Below are 19618 nucleotides of genomic sequence, written 5' to 3' on the forward strand. Positions count from 1 at the left end.
ATACATAAAAAAATAAATTGTGATGATAATACAGTTGTTTTTCTTAACTCTGAAACTGGCAGAGTAGGCTTGAGGTGATAGATGAAATATGTCGTGTTTACATTCCCAAGTCAACTCAGGAGTCATATATTATACTATTTTTCACTATTTTTAAATCATGCAGTATTATAAAGAATTACTTTGGATGTTAGAAAGGTAAGGAGAAAATAAAATTTAGATACATGCAACATGCAACATTCAAAATTTAATATTTTTCCATGTTTAGAAAGTTATGAACTTAGAAGGAATTTCATAGGAACAGCATTTGACATTGGAAGTTCATAAAGTAAACAATGCATACCACCATCTATTGACAAAAATGCATACTAAAATTTCCTATGGGGAGCGGAAATACAGAGATGGGAACTCATCAAAGAACGAGTTAAATTTGGAAGATAGAAATAAGTAGGAATATTTTACTAGTATGAAAAAGTAATTCTCATGATAGTAAGATTATACTGTACAGTATGGTAGTAATCACGAGAATACACTCTGGATAATCAGGTTCTTCTTCCTCATGTTCTTCTGTTCTTACTAGGTTGAATAGGTGCGCAGAGAAAATTTGAACTTAAAGGTGGCCAATGGGAACGCTCCAACTTACAACCCTGTCTGTTTGTATCTTTAAATGTTCATACCATGAATATCTGTGAGTAGGGCAGTGACTAATCATCCAGCACATCAATCAGCCCAACTAAAATCACATCCAAATAATTACATGTTATGCCTCTCAAACAGAAGTTAGTGAAACTAGAGTGGCATCTCCATGTTCCTATACAAAGATTGGTTGAAAGCCAAAAACTGCACCACTTGCGGGTTGCAAGTGATACCCCAGGCTATCCTGAATTTTAAATGTCATCTAAACACGTTTTTTTATCAACATAAAATACAGAAATTACTTATTCAATTTCTTTAGTCTTTATAAAAGAAAGTTCTGCTTCATAAAAAAACCAGCAAGCATAACTGAACTGGTATTTTCTGAAAAAATACTAAGGAAAATTTCTTGTCTTTGGGTGTTGACTGCACATCTTACAGGTTAAGGTCAGACTGACTGAATGTATGTTGTCTGGTGTCACAATTAGAGTTAAGGTCAGAAATTAGAAGACTGTGCATACCTCATACACTTTAAATATGATATCAATGTATAACAATTCTGAGTAGCCCTTGTGATAACCTGGCAAAACAAAATAGATGGTACTCTTTTAAATCTGTTTCATCCTATGGCCAATGTGAAACGCAAGTCCTGAAAATGTTGAATGAAATTCCTCAGCACTTTGTAGATGAAGTCTAAATGCCCTGATTGGAAATGGTCATCACACCGAGAAGTCACAATCAATACATGAACAGCAAAGGGGTTGACTATCAGGTCCAGGGTGCAGGAAGACTGAATTTTTGCAACAAAATCCAGGGCAACAGAATATATGATATATGATCAGTTCTTCAAGTGGGTCACAGTCCAGAACAAGGCATGGAGCACACAGACAAGCTTCAAGGTTCAGAAATGAAATATTTAAGTCTTAAATTTTTTACAGAGGACACAAGTCCAAGTTCACTAGGAAGTTTTACTAGGCTTTTAATAAAACTAGATCCCAGATTGGAAGCTACACACAGGTTCTTGGGGCTGACTGGACAAAATGTTTAACTATACTGTGAACAATACCAAATTCAAACCATGATATATGAAGACAACAAAAAGCCATTCAGTAACCTTTAATTACTGATGGGGACAATTTCTTTTGTAAATGAACTTGGCACTTTCCCCAATAAAGTTTTGTCTTTCAAGTCCTTTACTGTGTGGAAACTTTAGCTGCTGCAACATCTAAAATGCCTCTCTCTTTGATTCTTCACTGAATAACCTCCATATGTGATGACAGAGTGCTTCCCGCCCATTATGGAATCTGAAAGTGGGTGGCTTCTTCCTGGTGTCTGTCACTGTAAGCAGCTTACAAGCTCCTGCCTCACCAGGCTGAAGGGGGTGAAAGGCATATACATCCAGAGTGTTCCATGACAGCATCATTGCATCTGTTCCTCAATGCTTCTAATCTTGCTGGAATTGGCAATAAACTGATAATTTTTTGTTCATGGATCCTATGAAAAAATCGAGTGGCATCCCCCATAACTCCCAAAGCTCCTTAAAATGTCAATATTCATCAACCACTGATGTTAGGACTTGGAACCTTCTGTTAATACATTATGGAACCCTGTAACAAATCTGGGCATGAGATTTATGTCATGCTCCCTCTGCTCACTTGAACATTTCCCCAACCAACCAGCACAGCATCTTCTGAGTGAGTGCCTGCTTGGTTTTCAAATAAGCAATGATAGTTGTGTTGTCAGACATGATTCCATCCTTTCTTCCTTCAGGGGATGTCAAAAATGCTTCGAGGCCTATAAAAACTGCACAAAGTTCTAAAACACTGATACAGAGCTGCTCCTCTTAAGACTGAAAATCATTTGCTTACATATCTAGATGAGCACACCAGTCTAGTCAACTCATAAGAAGACAACAGTATTTTTGGATTTAAAGGAACAAAGGAAATCTCAGGTCATGATGAGCCTTGTGCTGCCCCTAACAAAGGTTTAGCAGTATGTCCACAGGTACTCAAGCCTCCAAGCATTGGTGAATTGGAGCTGGAGAGATCGAATCCTGGAGTACTGAGAGACACCAAATTTCCAAGAGTACCAGGCATGCATTCAAATCTCACCAAGACTTGGCTGTCAGCAAGAGACATCTGCAAAACTGCTGGATGGTCGTTATCAATCTCTGAATCTTGTCTCTGGATGGTTAAACAAGTTCTCTCTCTATGTCTATCATCCCATCTTTTTCAGTAATAAAAGCAAGTCAAGGGTTTTCATTCATATACATCTAGAAACATTAATACATAACAGTACCTTACCCTATTCAAACGACTAAAACTGACTGTAAGGGCATACTCTTGGTTAGCATGAACTTGAATCCATCTCTTAGAAGAGTTGCTGTTCTCTGAAAGTAAAGATATACAATATTATATTTTTCTATTTCATACATACAAATACCTTCATGCTTATACAGTTAATTACATGTAAATTATTTACCAAAACTGAGCCTTGTCAAAGAGTCTGGTTCTTTGAAGGAACAACTGTACGGCTCTAAATGGACAAGAAAAAATATCATTGCCTTAAAGTGACACAGTGGTAAAAGATGTTGTGTTACAACTACTGCTCTTATGAGGTTTAGTTTTTGCAACAAAGTCAGCAGCAAAGACAAAGAGAATTGTAACATTTTGTATGAATAACACATGAGTTTCTCAATTCCAGATAAACAGATGGCCAGAATTGTAACATTTTATATGAATAACACATAAGTTTCTCAATTCCACATAAACAGATGGGCTGGAGTCAGGAAAAGCATCTGTGCATAAAAGACCTGCAAAAACAAATTATGAAATGAACCATTCAATGAAGGTCAGAAACACAGGAAAAGGCTCATTAGGATGGTGCTCCTGCCTACAGATGAAGCTGAGAACATCATCATCTCTACATGATAACTTCACAGAAATGCTGCAAGATGCAAATCCTACAGAATGGGATTAATTTCCATGTAAAGCTGAAAAAAGCAAAAGGGAACAGGAACATTATAGGAAGTAATGGACTACATTAGTTCCATTCTTGCAATCACATCTTTACCGGACAGAAATCAACAGGAGGCTGGCATCCCATTCCAAAATGTGCCTTTGTTAGGTAAGTGTAAGAAAGGTGTCTCAACTCAAAGCCCTTTATTTTGGACAGGCCATGACCCTGAAAATTTTCACGTGTTCTAGCACCAGTAATTATCTAGGTATAAGCAATGGGATAAACATGAGAAGATATCTGGGCTACTGATTGGTATTGGTCTCTAGCTAAGAGATCCTTTGTTATTACCTCCAGAAGCTCCTTCAGTTAGGCCAGTACCTAGTTTTACGGTTTCACTGAGAGATTACACACAGAACTGGCTGCAAGGGCTATCTCTCTTGATAAAGAGATCATCATAGTGAAAAGTTTATGTTTACCACTGAAAAACAAATTCTGAAAATAATTTGAAGTACAAGAGGAGTTTGTCTTGAATCAGAGTTCCCTGTAGGCCTACAGCAATTTCTAATGTCATCTCTAGGCCTACAGCAATTTCTAACATCACAAGCTCTATGTAAAAGATGACCTATTATAATTTGTACTCTCCAGTTGCAGTTAGAGATCATGCACAGCTACAGTACAGCCACGAAATCTCCCCGCTTTGCCAAAGACTGTAGCAAATCTAAAGACACCAATAACTTTCAAGGAGAGTACAACTGATCCCCTCATGCCCCAAAGTTTGTTCCGTAGACATCTCCACAAAGGGCTAGGGAGCCCATTTACTGGATTTTCAGGCAGCAAGCATATGGCTCCCTGGGACAAAGGCTATCAATTAAAATAATTCTGAATTGCAAAAATTTTTCTCAGTTACATAAGCTTTTGAGCAGCATGTGTAAAATATCATTGCGTGAGTAATGTCTGACGACACAATGTTGGTTGCTTATTTAAGACAGCATAAGGCCACAAAGTCAGATTTTCATATGGAATGAGGACACAAAGTTTTTGCCCGTGGAATTGAAATGCTTTTAACTAACAGCTTCAGCGGGGGAGATCAAGTTTTGCTCTAAGTGGTCTCCCTACCTCAGCATATGCAACAGTGTAACTATGGACAGATCCCCAATGTTGCTTTGGTAACCACCAGTAGTAACAAGAACCAGTGTACTGCTTAGGTTTACCAGACCAACAGTCTTAAGGAAATGCAGTCATGCTCCATGGGACAATAAGGAATATACTGGACAAAGTGATGACTTCCATGAAACCTAAAAGTAAGCTTGATAACTCTTTTAAGGACAGATAAAAAAAGACTTGGATTTTCTCATCCTGACAGGAGATAAGTTTAAAAAAAAATTCCAGCTCTAAAACCCATCTGAGACAACTGCATTTCCATAGTGTCTTCAGAACCTATGCATGCTGGATCATCAAGCCTTGAGTACAGTTATCAACAGCTCAAACAGGAGAGGAATTTCTAAATGGGCAGCCAAGACATTAGGCGGACCTTACATCAACTGTACTAATCAAAGTGGGAATCCTTTATAAATGGTGCAGTGGGAGAACCACTAATTCATTCTATACCACAAGTACCAACACAGCAGATTTCCCATTGTCTCTACAGGAAGACAATGGTTTATCAGAATCAACCACTAAGGATATATGGCTGTCCTTCCCAGTTATTTACACATAAAGGAGAGATTTTCTTTTCTTCTGGCCTTAAGCATCTGTATCAATTTTTCCAGAACCTGTCTCTTATACTATAAAGAAAACCATTATGAACCTCCAGAAAACTACTTTACCTTGACTTTCAGTTGAAGATATTCTGCTCCTGTTATTTTCATCTAGGAAGTGTTTTAGTGAGTTTTTGATTTATCAGACACAGTTATTCAGGTAAAAGGCTATTTTTCCCTCAGCTTTGTTGTGAAGGCTTAAACATCACATGATTAGTGAATACCACTGTCAATTAAGAACGATACTTAACACACAGATGATATTCTCCCTTGTCTAATTTGATCCCTATAGTTATACTTTCAAAGGTCTTGAGACTAGACAAGGCCTGACTAGGTTTTATATCCACAAAAATCTTGAAATACAGACCAACCAAAAGAAATAGTGACCATTTTTTTCATGGCTTCGGAGAGTGATTATTAGCTAATGGGAATATGGCGGATGGCAAAGTATCTCAAGCTGAAATCAGTGCCCATGAAATATGAGCTTGGTAAGCTCCACTGATTTTTAAGCAAAATTTGGATGTTAATACAGTTTTAATGGCAGGATCTTAGAGATGGCCAACAACCTTTGATTGTCTTTAGTTATGAGATATACATAAATGGCCACAAGCATACTCCTTAGGGTCTGTCATAGCAATGGAGCAATTGGTCCCATTTCGGGAAGTGGAACAATCATCACTTACCTTTAACTTTCCTCTCTCATTTACCATTAGATCCTTATGATGTAAATTTCCAGTTTATTTATTTTTTCGTCATGAATATGGGGAACCATTTAACCATGTGAGTTGAGATACTAAAAAAACAAGATATATAGTGAACCCCCGTATTCGCGGGGGATGCTTCCCCCCCCCACGAATAGGTCAAACCCACGAATGCTTGAAACCCCTCTAAAAACACTTAGAACTGCCCATTTTGATAGCTTAAACCAAGAAAAACCCTGTAAAAATGCTTATACCTGAGTATTTTAACACTTTCCTGTCCAAGTGACATAATATTACGCAATACCCCCCTACCCCCCTTCTTTTCTGACTGACGTAATTTTACGTAAAATTTACCGACATTTTTCGTACGTGTGGTAGGGGAAAATTTTTTTTATTTTCGGACAGTTGGTGGTTTCCATAGGCTAAAGCATACCTTGGACCGTGTAACTCAGGCATCAATACGCCAGGCAAGCAGTTCCTATACTGCGCATGCGCAAATCCCTGGCATAGTAAATTTCTCACAATGAAATCAGCTGATCCTAACCACGCTTCTCTCTCGTACCTTACATTTTTTTTTTATAAAATGTAGGATTACATTATTGGAAACACTGTTTCGTACCCTCTTTTTCTATAAATTTTTTAGTTCCTCTACTGTGCATGCGCAAATCCATGGCGTAGTAAAATTCTCACAATGACATCAGCTGATCCCACCCACGCAGGCCTGGCAGGCCACACCTCTGTCAGAGACCATAAATGCGAGGTTGGGTGAACACGTGTGGCTGTTTACATACAGCGACGTCAATCGAGGTCAGTTTCCAACATGCTTTCGCAAAGTTTTTACGGTAAAACTAGCGGAAAACGCGTTAGTGCATCACATAAGAGACATCTGGATTTTAGGCAGGGCTCTGAATCTCATTTTTCATTATTATATATATCGATATTTAGAGAATTTTGTTGGCTTTCTCGTAAAAAATAATTCATTCGCCTAACTGTTATAGCTTTTGAGCTACGAACGATAATGTTGAAAACAGTAACATTTTTTTTTTCATTTCGAACAGCTTATAACGTCAAAATGAAACTGTTGCCGTTACCAAAGCCATTTTTCTTAACTCACTTTATTCCTCAACCTTTCCTCTACATTTTTGTATATTTACAAAGTAATTCTATGAAAAATATCCAAGTTAAGGCTCTTCAAAAAAAAATGTCTAGCGATAATTCTCACCGTATGCAGGGCAGCGCGCTCTGTTTCTTACCCTATTTTCTATCAATTTTTCACCAACTGGACTTATTCGTTTTTCATTCTTTTATATGTCAGTATTTAGAGAATTTTCTTGGCTTTCTCATAATAAATAATTCATTCGCCTAACTGTTATAGTTTTTGAGCTACGAACAATAATGTTGACAACGGTAACCTTTTTTTTCATTGATCAACTTATGTCAAAATGATACTGTTGCCATTACCAAAGCCATTTTTCTTAACTCTCCCTTTATTCTTCAACTCTTCCTCTACATTTTCGTATATTTACAAAGTAATTTCTATGAAAAATAACCGAGATAGGGCTCTTAAAAAAAAAAAATTTTTCTAGCGCTAATTCTCACCATAGGCCGGGCAGAGCACTCTGTTTCTCACCCTCTTTTCTATCAATTTTTTCAGCAACTGGACTTATTCGTTTTCCATTGTTTTATATGTCAATATTTAGGGAATTTTGTTTGCTTTCTCATAAAAAATAATTAATTCATCTGACTTTCATAGTTTTTGGGTTACGAACGAAAATATAAAAACAAGTAAAGAATTTTTTTTTCTTTCATTAAATAACTCACATTTTTTCATATTTAGAGGGCTGGGACTCTTATTCTGACTATTCCACCATAAAATATAAACATTTAGAAAAAAAGGACAGCAAAATGAACATTGTTGGCATAAAATTTCTATTTTTGCTGAATTTTCGAAATTATTTTTTCACACTATCGAGCGCTCCCAGACACATTGGGGCTCATGTACCCTCAGTGATGTGATAACTAAACAGATAGGAAAGGGTTAATAGTTTTATCACAAAAAGTGCATTTATTCATGAGAATTATATGAAAATACAGTAATTAGTGAATATTTTTCAGTGAAAAATATTTTCTTGACTTAAATAGGCGAATTTTCATTACGAATGATGGCTAGATATGTTCCACAGAGAAACCATGGAATGTGTGAGTCCGCGAACCATGAGAACGCGAATACAGGGGGTTTACTGTACATCTAAACCCCCCAACAAAACAAAAGTTTACCTTTTTTGTAAACTTTCTGATTTTTATACAAGAGATGTAGTTATGGTTTGCAGCTCCATCTCTTGTACCTGCAGAGTCCTAATACCTCATTTTAACAGTCAGGGTATTCAACAACTTGAATCCTTCCCACATTATGTGAGATAAGATTCGGTGCTGAACTATAAGTTAAGGGTTTGTTAATAATGTTTTTTAGAAATTATTATTAATCTTAATAAAAGAAACATTTCTTCTTCATTTGGAGGTTTATCTGGGAAACATTTCATGAAAAATTAAATGGCACTATAAAATGGGTTCCAAATAAAATGTAAAGCTTTACTTGGTATTTTTCATATAAATTATTTTTAAACTTTTAGTTATACCGGCAGTCCTTGCTCATCGGCAGCATAGGTTAACAGTGATCCGGTTTTATGGCATTTGGCTAACGACGTCATCAACCAGGTTTTTAGTGACAGTAAGTGATTTTTGACATCGGTAAGCGGTTTAGCAGTGTCGGTAAGCAGTTTATCAGTGTCGATAAGCAGTTTATCAGAGTTGATAGGCGGTTTATCAGTGTCGATAAGCAGTTTATCGGTGTCAATAAGCAGTTTATTGGTGCTTACATCGTAATTGCCATTTATTACCATAATTATTTGCAATATTTGGTTAGCGGTGCTCAACCGGGAACAGAACCCCCACCGTTAACCGGGGACTGCCATGTATGTATGTATGTATAGGTATGTGTGTATGTGTGTGTATGTGTGTGTGTATATATATATATATATACATATATATATATATAATCAGAAAGCTACAAACGTCCTTTAATATCCAATTCACTCTACCTCGGAAGTAATATATTTTCATATATGTTACGCAAGAAGGGGAATTTTAGTTGATAATAAGTCCACCGTCCGTGCAGAACCAGCGGTTAGTGTGTCACTGACTCCAGTGACACACTAATCCGTGGCTGGTTTGTGTCACTGTAGTCCTGATTCCGGTGGACTTATTATCAACTAACTAAATCCCCCTTCGGTAACATATATGAAAATATATTACTTCGAGGTAGAGTGAATTGATATTAAAGGTTTTTGTAGCTTTCTGATTGTATATGAATCACGGTGATGTGATAAATAGTTATATATATATATATATATATATATATTATATATATATATATATATATATATATATATATATATATATATATATATATATATATATATATATATATATATATATATATATATATATATATATATATATATATATATATATATATATATATATATATATATATATATATATATATATATATATATATATATATATATATATATATATATATATATATATATATATATATATATACACACAGACACACACAGTAAACCCCAGCATTTGCGGTCCCATGATTCACGGACTCACCTACTCACAGATTTCTCTGTGGAACGTATATACACATTATTCGCAGAAAATTTGCCCATTCGCGGTATTTTTCACTGAGAACTATTCACTAATTACTGTATTTTCATAACATTTTCATGACTAAATGCACTTTCTGTGATAAAGCTATTAAAATACTCAGGTATAAGCATTTTTAGAGGTTTTTTTGTGTTTGAGCTATCAAAATAGGCAGTTCCAAGCGTTTTTAGAGGGGTTTTAAGTATTTATGATTTTAGCTATTCGCAGGGGTGTGGTATGCATCGCCCTAACAGGTGGTTTACTGTATGTTTTATGTATGTATGTATGTATGTATGTATGTATGTATGTATGTATATATATATATATATATATATATATATATATATATATATATATATATATATATATATATATATATATATATATATATATATATATATATATATATATATATAATATGATACAGGTAGTGCTCGATTACGATGATTCGACTTACGATAATTTCGCTTTTTACGATGGGGTTAGCAATTAATATCGATACGACAATATTTTGAAAATACGTAATTTTAAATTTCGCGGGTGACTGGCGCAGGCAACAACGTACAACCAGGCAGCGTCACGGTCTCACGATACGTTGGGCGAGAGGCTGGAATAGGTACATTAATTCAATGAGCTAACCTCACTTGCTCGTTGTGTCGGAAGTTAAAATAGGTCAGTGTTCGTTTTTGCAATTTTTGTGCGTTTGTAAATACAGGTAGTGCACGAGTGGCGATAATTCGTCTTCACGATAATTCGAGTTTTCTGATGGAGTTAGCAATTAATACCGATGCGACAATATTTAGAAAATATTTTTAAATTTCGAGCGGGCACAAGCAACAGCGTACACTACAATTGCTGTAGAATCAGGCAGCAAGAAAGACCAACTTACAATAGACCAACTTCTTTTTCTCCATATCTTTATTCCATCTTCTAGTTAAAAAGGTAAGAGAATAATAAAAGCATTGTTAGTAACCTTATACTCTTAAAAAGGTAGAGAAAATGCATTGTGCAACAGCCATAAACAACCGAACGAGACTCTGTTGTTTTGCTAATAACCAAATCGGATAACAACTGTTTTGCTTGTATTTCAACCATCGTGCGGTTAAACAATTATCGTAATTATATTAAAAATGACGTTAAGTACTGATATGTTTTTACACTACCCTTATCCGCTTTGGAGAAAAGATCGGCAAGGAAATATACTGCTACAGTAAAATTAAGCTGCAAGTTGTAGCTGACGCTGAGAAAAGAATGTTCAAGCTGCTAATGACTATAAATTTTCGTACATTGGCAACATGGATGAAACTCGACCCATAAATAAAATTGGAAAGTATTTTAATCAAAACTACTGGACATGAAAGAACACATATTACTGCTGTTTTCACGCCCGATAAAGATACATCTGAAAAGCTCGTGGCATGATGATGAAATCAAGAGAAAATAGTGAACGGAATCTTGATTTTTTTTTGTTTACACAAAACAAAGGGCCAGCCGCCAACGTCATCTACTAACGAAAAAAAAAACTAAAATAATTTCACAACGAGACATATTTAAGTTATATTTCGACATAAAAACACTTCGTATAACGAAAAATACACATGTCCCTTATAAATAAAGTATCTAGAGATTCATTTACGCTAACTTGAAGCAAGAAATGCCCTCTGAACCGAGTTAAATGCATCGAAATAAAGACGCGTGATCGATTCGAAACCAAAACATTTGATCGCTATGATCGAATTTATAATGCAAAAGCAATATAAGAATATTTACGATTGGATACAGTGTAGTAAAGCATAACATTTTAAAAGATCCATGGAAAAGATGCACATTCGTTATTTTGATGTTTGTATAATACGGCGGTGTTATGTGAAAATAGAATACAGTATAATAGGCTAGGCTACCGTATATGATATACGAAAGTGCAGGCCAGGCCTTGTTTGTTATTCAATTTCTCTTAATACGGGCTTATCATGTCAGTCTGCATTGAACCTGCAGAATTAGCTGACACTAATAATTACTATACCATATATGTATAAAGTATACTGTGAAGTGTAGGCTAGGCTACCATATATGTATAGATGGTACTGATTACCCTAGTGTAGGCTAGGCCATATTCGAGTTACGATTTTTTCAACAAACGATGGGTTTTGGAACCTAACCCCATCGTAAGTAGGGGAATACCTGTATATGTATGTGTATATATATATATATATATATATATATATATATATATATATATATATATATATATATATATATATATATATATATATATATATATATATACAGTCAACTCCCATATTCATGGGGATGAGTACCACAACCCAACCCCACTAGTTAAAATCTGTGAATAATTAGCACCCCCTCTAAAAATGCTTGTAACTGCCTATCTTGAAAGTTCAAATACCAAACGTATACCCTAAACTAGCATCCTACATCAAATATACCTTAAGCTATTATCCTATTACTGTATTAATCTTTGAAATGATATTATTAATATCATTTCAAAGTCATCTTAAACATTTTACCCTTTAAAAATATATACATACTTCTAGCCCTTCCAGCCAATAACAGAGAGAGAGAGAGAGAGAGAGAGAGAGAGAGAGAGAGATGAAATACAAAGAACATAATCTAGATTAGTAGATGAGAGTTATACCTTCATCTTTCCCCCTTAGTAGGATACAAAAATAAGATCAGGGACTGAACTAAAATCTTACTAATTTACTATATTTTCTTTAATGAATTGACATTTTGCTGTGTTTACATTAATATTAATATCTGAAAATTAGTAAATCATTTATCTATCAAATCAAACAAAACAAATAAACAGAGAGATTATTTTTTATTTAATGTTATTTAATCTTATTAAACTTAATATTAATATTTGAAAATTAGTACTGCAAATCACTTTTTTTATCATAAAGTGTATATGTATGTACACTCGGCAAGAAAAGTGAAGATAGAGTTTTCTTTAGATTTCGTTCATCGAATTTTAATTTTTTTCTTACAGAAAACACAAAATCTTGGTAAATTTACTCTACAATATGAAAATACAATGCAAATTATATCATATATGTTAAATCTGCAAAACAGAAACGTTCAGATACTTAAAAACACCATGCATGTCCGAAGTAATCAGAATTTCTCAGATGACTTCGTTCATAGAGATCTAAAAGATAGTGTATGGATATCTCGGTGTAGTACTTTTTATCAGAACGGCAATATTTACTCGTTTTCCGTTATGAACAGGCTTATTATTGCATCATCATACGAGGTAATGATAATTTCTTTAATTTTTATAGATTCATATTTGTATTTCACGGTGTTAAAGGTCAGCTGAAATTAATGGCAGTAAATGTTGTGACAGCTAGGGCAGGTTGACCCAATCTATTTAAATCCACAAGAGCGTTCTCTATGATGTGCGGAGTACCGCGTTAACTTCGGCGTTGAAAACACAAGTAACTGGATGTTTCTTAACGTTGCCATAGTCTCTCTCTCTCTCTCTCTCTCTCTCTCTCTCTCTCTCTCTCTCTCTCTCTCTCCATTGCTAAAACATACTGTACAAATATAGTATCGCTCAATCCCTAAAAGAAAAAGAATAATGAAATGAGTAGCTCTACATGTAGGCCTAGGCTTACACAACAGCAACTCTCTCTCTCTCTCTCTCTCTCTCCATTGCTAAAACATACTATACAAATATAGTCTCGCCCAATCTCTAAAAGAAAAAAAATAATAAATGAGTAGCTCTACATATAGGCCTAGGCTTACACAACAGCAACACACTCTCTCTCTCTCTCTCTCTCTCTCTCTCTCTCTCTCTCTCTCTCTCTCCATAACATTGCATTCGTTCCTTTATTGTTCCCCAAGTTTTTCGTTGGACATTGCTCAAATTTAACTCTTGATTTCATTATGGAAGATCGCGTTTCCGATTATGCAAGCATTCCGTTCATTGTGGTGTCATAAATTCATATGTGCAAGGTTACTTCGTAGATTATGTGGAAAAATGTTTATTTTGCTCAGAACTGTCGCTGCAAATTACAACTTGAACGAATACTGTAAAGCTTACTACTGCATTTAAGTATCAATGATTTCAGAACCGTAGAATATGATTGAAAGTTATTGGAGGTCAAGCAAAAAACAAACACAATAAGATGAAGCTCCTCCCCTTTAGCAATATATGTCCGAAGATTAAAAAAACTGTATCTTCACTTTTCTTGCCAGGTGTACAGCACAGTATTGAGTCACAAAAATAATATGAAAATACAGAATATTGCTCTACGTAAAAATCCACGAATGGGCGAGCTTTCCCGTGAATAATTTATAGACAGGTTCCACAGAAAATTCTGCGAATTGCTGAGTCCGTGAATTGTGAGAACGTGAATCTGGGGAGTTCACTGTGTATGTGTGTGTATACATACAGTCAACCCCCACTATTTGCAGTCTAGCAATTCGCGACTCACTGATTTGCGAATATTTCTATGGAACTTATCCCTAAATTGTTCACGAAAAATTTGGCAATTCGCTGACTTTTTCGTTGAGAAATATTCATTAATTAGTGTACTGTATTTTGATGTTATTTTCATGACTAAATACATTGTTTATGATAAAAAAATTATTTAATTTTCAAATATTAATATTACGATTACAGTAATAAGATTAATAATAATAATAATAATAATAATAAAACTGTACCTGTAATATTACAGGTAATAATACGTACAGTAATATTAGGTTCCAGACCCCTCATGTAAGGTGTGTGAGAGAGAGAGAGAGAGAGAGAGAGAGAGAGAGAGAGAGAGAGAGAGAGAGAGAGAGAGAGAGAGAGAGATAGTGGGGGGGTTGCCCTTACGTTAACCCTTGGAAGATATACAAATGCACATGGTGTAAGAAAAAAAATTCTAAATTTTTCCTACCTTCCACGGGAAAGTGACTATTTACAACCCTGTGTGGGGTCTGTTTTACAAAACACTCATAAATTTTACCAAGTATACATGTTTTTTCTAATAATTCATTTCATTTTATTTTGTAAAATTATGATTACAGCTAATACAATATCATAACAGATAAGAACTAAAATCAGTAACAAATTCTGAGTATATTTATTGTAAAATATTTATGTAAAATAAAATTTACTGAGATAGGAAGATGCAGTTACTTTTTTGGATGTATACATGTTTTTTCTAATATTTCTTTGCACTTTTCTTTGTAAAATTACAATTATAAATGACATCATAACATAAAAGATAAGAATTAAAACTAACAGCAATCCCTAGGTATATTTATGAGCAAATAAATAAAAAGACATCATGGGAGACAGGAGCAAGACATCCCCCCCCCCAACAAGTCAAGAACAATACTGATCTCCCTGAGATGTCCACTGACTAAGCTGAGCTGAGTCTAAAGTTGCCACCAGTCATTTATGGGCCAATGAAGTGATGGAAACTCTTTCTCGCTCGATACAGCCAAATCATATGGCACATAATATTAATACTCATATGAGGAATCCCGTCCATCACACAAAACCTGTTATAGACACTCATATGAGGATTCCCATCCATTAGGGGTTAAATGTCTCTTGAAACTATTCATGAATTATTACGAATACAGAGAGAATAACGTGAGAGAGAGAGAGGGGGGGAAGAGATTTTTCTGAATTAAAAGATGGAAATTCGTGATTTATGAGCGAAAGAGAGAGGTTTTTCTGTATCTTTCGTAGCAGTATTTATTTGATCATCAAGTGGGCAACATATCTGACCATGGAGTGGGCAACGTTTTCTACTCTTCGTGGTCAATATGTCAAGTTAATTGACAAGTTAATTGGTAGTTAGGTTACACCCGCCCCTTGCTCTGAAGCTTCAGAGAAGACTGGGAATCAATACGTATTCTTTTAAAATTTTACATAATTTACTATAGAAATGCATAAATATTGTAATTATAGCACAGGAAATATGAAAAAAATTAATAACTAATGTCACATTATCTATAAAACTACTGTTTACAAAACAAACATATATGTTACATATGCATAAAAAACTCTCTTTTTTCAATAAGAGAGAGAGAGAGAGAGAGAGAGAGAGAGAGAGAGAGAGAGAGAGAGAGAGAGAGAGAGAGAGAGAGAGAATACAACTTATTTTATTAAAGTACAGAGAGAGAGAGAGAGAGAACAAGAATACAACTTATTCCTCAAAGCAAATATTAAAGTACAGAGAGAGAGAGAGAGAGAGATCTCTACAACAGTGTTTTGTGATTTTAGTATCACACAGTATTTATGCACAAAAATAAAAATACTTATTTCTCATAATAACTTTACACATAAAAGCATGAAACTTATAAATTACATAAAAAATCAAACATAACCACTTCCACGGGATTTCTAGAGGATTTTGCAATATTAATAAGTGATGCAAGTATATTTGGTTTGCAATACACCAGTATGTTTATGTCGGTATACGGGGCTCGTGGCTTGACATTCTTTTTAATAATCTTCCTAATGATGTTGCTGTTGTTGTTATATTTGTTGTTAAAGTTAGTTTGGTAGTATATTGTTGTCTGTTGGCCTGTCATCTCATTGTGTTGGTCTGTGGTGTTGTCTTGCTTGTAGTATTGGTAAAAAAACCTGCGTATTTCTGATTGTATCATATTGCCTTCAAATCCGTTGTTTGTGAGTAGCTGTTGTATTCTGTCTAATTCCAGGTATGTTGTCTTCCACGTGGTGGAATGGGTGAAAGCCCGCCATGCATGTGAACGGATTACCGACCGTTTATAGGCCTCTGGGCATTCACCTCTCCCGTTCAGGCAGCATCCAATATTAGTAGCCTTTGTGTATACCTGTGTTATATTAGTTTGTTTCATTGTTTACTAGTGCATCTAAAAATGGAAGTTTCCTGTCTATGCTGTGTTCTACTGTGAAGTTTAGTACTGGTTTTCCTGTGAAGTCGTCTTTTAGTCTGAATATCTTGTCTGTTGTTTGTTACAATGAAAATGTCATCGATGTATCTAGCATAAATTTCTGGTTTCTCATGATTATTAACCCTTTAACGCCGACTGGACGTATTTTACGTCGACGAAAATTGTCTGTCGGGTGCCAAGTGGACGTAAAATACGTCAACTACAAAAAGTTTTTTTAAATATTCGCGGAAAAATACTTATAGGGCTAGTTTATGAAAAATTTTAACTCACGCACCTTGAGGGATCCTGGGAGTTCACGGATCACACTGTTGTTTTGTTTACAAGCGTGATCCAGCTGCGCATGCGCGAATTTCTTTCTTCTCCCACTAGAAAGCATCAGCGATGCATCTCAGAAATTCTTTCGTCACTTTGTCGTAATTTTTGCACCATTTTGTATTAGCCGTTACATAAAGTTTTATATATGAAAATGTGTGCAATTTCATGTAGAATACAATAAAAAACAATCAATGGTTGTAGCTTTTATAAGTTTTAAAATATTTTCATATAAATCACCATAAGTGCCAAAATTTCAACCTTTGGTCAACTTTGACTCAATCAAAATGGTCGAAAAATGCAATTATAAGCTAAAACTCTTACATTCTAGTAATATTCAATTACCTTCATTTTGCAACAAACTGGAAGCCTCTAGCACAATATTTCGATTTATGGTGAATTTTTGAAAAAAAAATTTTCCTTACATCTGCGCGCTAACTCGGCCGAAAATCTCAGAAATTCTTTTGTCACTTTGTCGAAATGTTTGCACCGTTTTATATTAGCTGTTACATAAAGTTTTATATATGAAAATGTGCGCAATTTCATGTCAAATACAACAAAAAACAACCCATGGTTGTAGCTTTTATTAGATTTGAAATATTTTCATATAAATCACAATAAGTGCCAAAATTTCAACATTCTGTCAATTTTGACTCGACTGAAATGGTTGAAAAACACAATTGTAAGCTAAAACTCTTACATTCTAGTAATATTCAATCATTTACCTTCATTTTGCAACAAATTGGAAGTCTCTAGCACAATATTTCGATTTATGGTGAATTTTAAAAAAAAACTTTTTCCTTACATCCGCACGCTAACTTGGCCGAAAATCTCAGAAATTCTTTCGTCACTTTGTCGTAATTTTTGCACCGTTTTATATTAGCGGTTACATAACGTTTTATATATGAAAATGTGTGCAATTTCATGTAAAATACAACAAAAAACAACCCATGGTTGTAGCTTTTATCAGTTTTGAAATATTTTCATATAAATCACGATAAGTGCCAAAATTTCAACCTTCGGTCAACTTTGACTCAATCGAAATGGTTGAAAAATGCAATTGTAAGCTAAAACTCTTACATTCTAGTAATATTCAATCATTTACCTTCATTTTGCAACAAATTGGAAGTCTCTAGCACAATGTTTCGATTTATGGTGAATTTTTGAAAAAAAACTTTTTCCTTGAGTCACCTTGTCGTAATTTTCGCACCATTTTCTATTAGGTGCTACATAAAGTGTTATATATGAAAATGTGTGCAAAATTTCATGTAGAATACAACAAAAATTAATTCATGGTTGTAGCTTTTATCAGTTATGAAATATTTTCATATAAATCACGATAAGTGCCATAATTTAAACCTACGGTCAACTTTGACTTGACCGAAATGGTTGAAAAATGCAATTATAAGCTAAAACTCTTACATTCTAGTAACATTCAATCATTTATCTTCATTTTGCAACAAACGGGAAGTCTTTAGCACAATATTTCGATTTATGGTGAATTTTTGAAAAAAAAAAAATTTTCCTTACCTCCGCATGCGGTAACTCAGCTGAAAATCTTAGAATTTCTTTAGTCACCTTGTCGTAATTTTTGCACCATTTTCTATTAGGCATTACATAAAGTGTTATACATGAAAATGTGTGCAATTTCATGTAGAATACAACACAAAATAACTCATGGTTGTAGCTTTTATCAGTTTTGAAATATTTTCATATAAATCACAATAAATAGAAAAAACTCGACCTTTGGTCAACTTTAACTCGACTGAAATGGTCGAAAACTGCAATTTTAAGCTAAAACACTTACAGTCTAGTAATATTCAATCAATTACCTTCATTTTGGAACAAACGGGAAGTCTCTAGCACAATATTTCGATTTATGGTGAATTCTTGAAAAAAACTTTTTTTTACGTCCATGCGTTACGAATTCATGCATCATTTTGTGACAATATTTTCTCTGTGTTGCTTTGATCGTTTTACAATTTGTTATATACCAAAATCATTGCAATTTAGTGTACAATACAACGAAAAAAAATAACTCATTAGCTTTAACCGTTTTGCTCACAGCGAGATTTGTATACAATTATATATGAAATTTTTTTTCGTGCTGTCATATATTTCAATATTTATATATGATAATGATATTTTTTCATTTCTGATGGTTGCATACTAAACTTTAGGCAATGACAAAAAAAGGAGCCAAAAATTAACTCTTAATCTTAAAAACTAAGCGTGCTGTGATTTTTTAAAAAAAAACTTTTTTTTCATGCTTCGGCACTAACTCCCGAACGCCGCCGGCATACGGCAGACACTTTTGTAAATAGAGGCTCGGCGTTTAAGGGTTAATGGTGCCAGTAGTTAACAATGTTGCTAGCCAAGTGTCTTAACACTGAAATGCCATTAACTGGTGCCGCCAGTAAGCAGGGACTGCCTGTAATAATTCAGCAGTTCATTTGCCAAATTTAATTTCTCTCACTTTTCTATACCAAATCCATGTATTAAAATATGTAGCACATATTAAACTTGCACCCAATTTACCTATATAAAAATTCACTTACACCAACATGAGCAAACAAATATATGTTTTTGTCTAGTAACAACATTACACAACGGCCAAATTTTATACCATAAAAA

The 19618-nt window shown here is 34.4% G+C and overlaps 1 protein-coding gene across 3 annotated transcripts in view; it reads right to left on the reverse strand.

Annotated features, from left to right (window-relative positions):
* obe (obelus) overlaps positions 1-19618 on the reverse strand; it is a 437154-nt gene that overhangs the window by 21450 nt on the left and 396086 nt on the right. For all 3 annotated transcript variants that reach the window (XM_067124317.1, XM_067124318.1, XM_067124319.1), the window contains exon 42: positions 2934-3019. In XM_067124317.1, coding sequence (XP_066980418.1) covers positions 2934-3019 — 86 coding nt within the window. The remainder of the gene's footprint in view (positions 1-2933; positions 3020-19618) is intronic.

This window comes from Macrobrachium rosenbergii, chromosome 22 (assembly GCF_040412425.1).
Source record: "Macrobrachium rosenbergii isolate ZJJX-2024 chromosome 22, ASM4041242v1, whole genome shotgun sequence".
NCBI classification, from domain to species: domain Eukaryota; kingdom Metazoa; phylum Arthropoda; class Malacostraca; order Decapoda; family Palaemonidae; genus Macrobrachium; species Macrobrachium rosenbergii.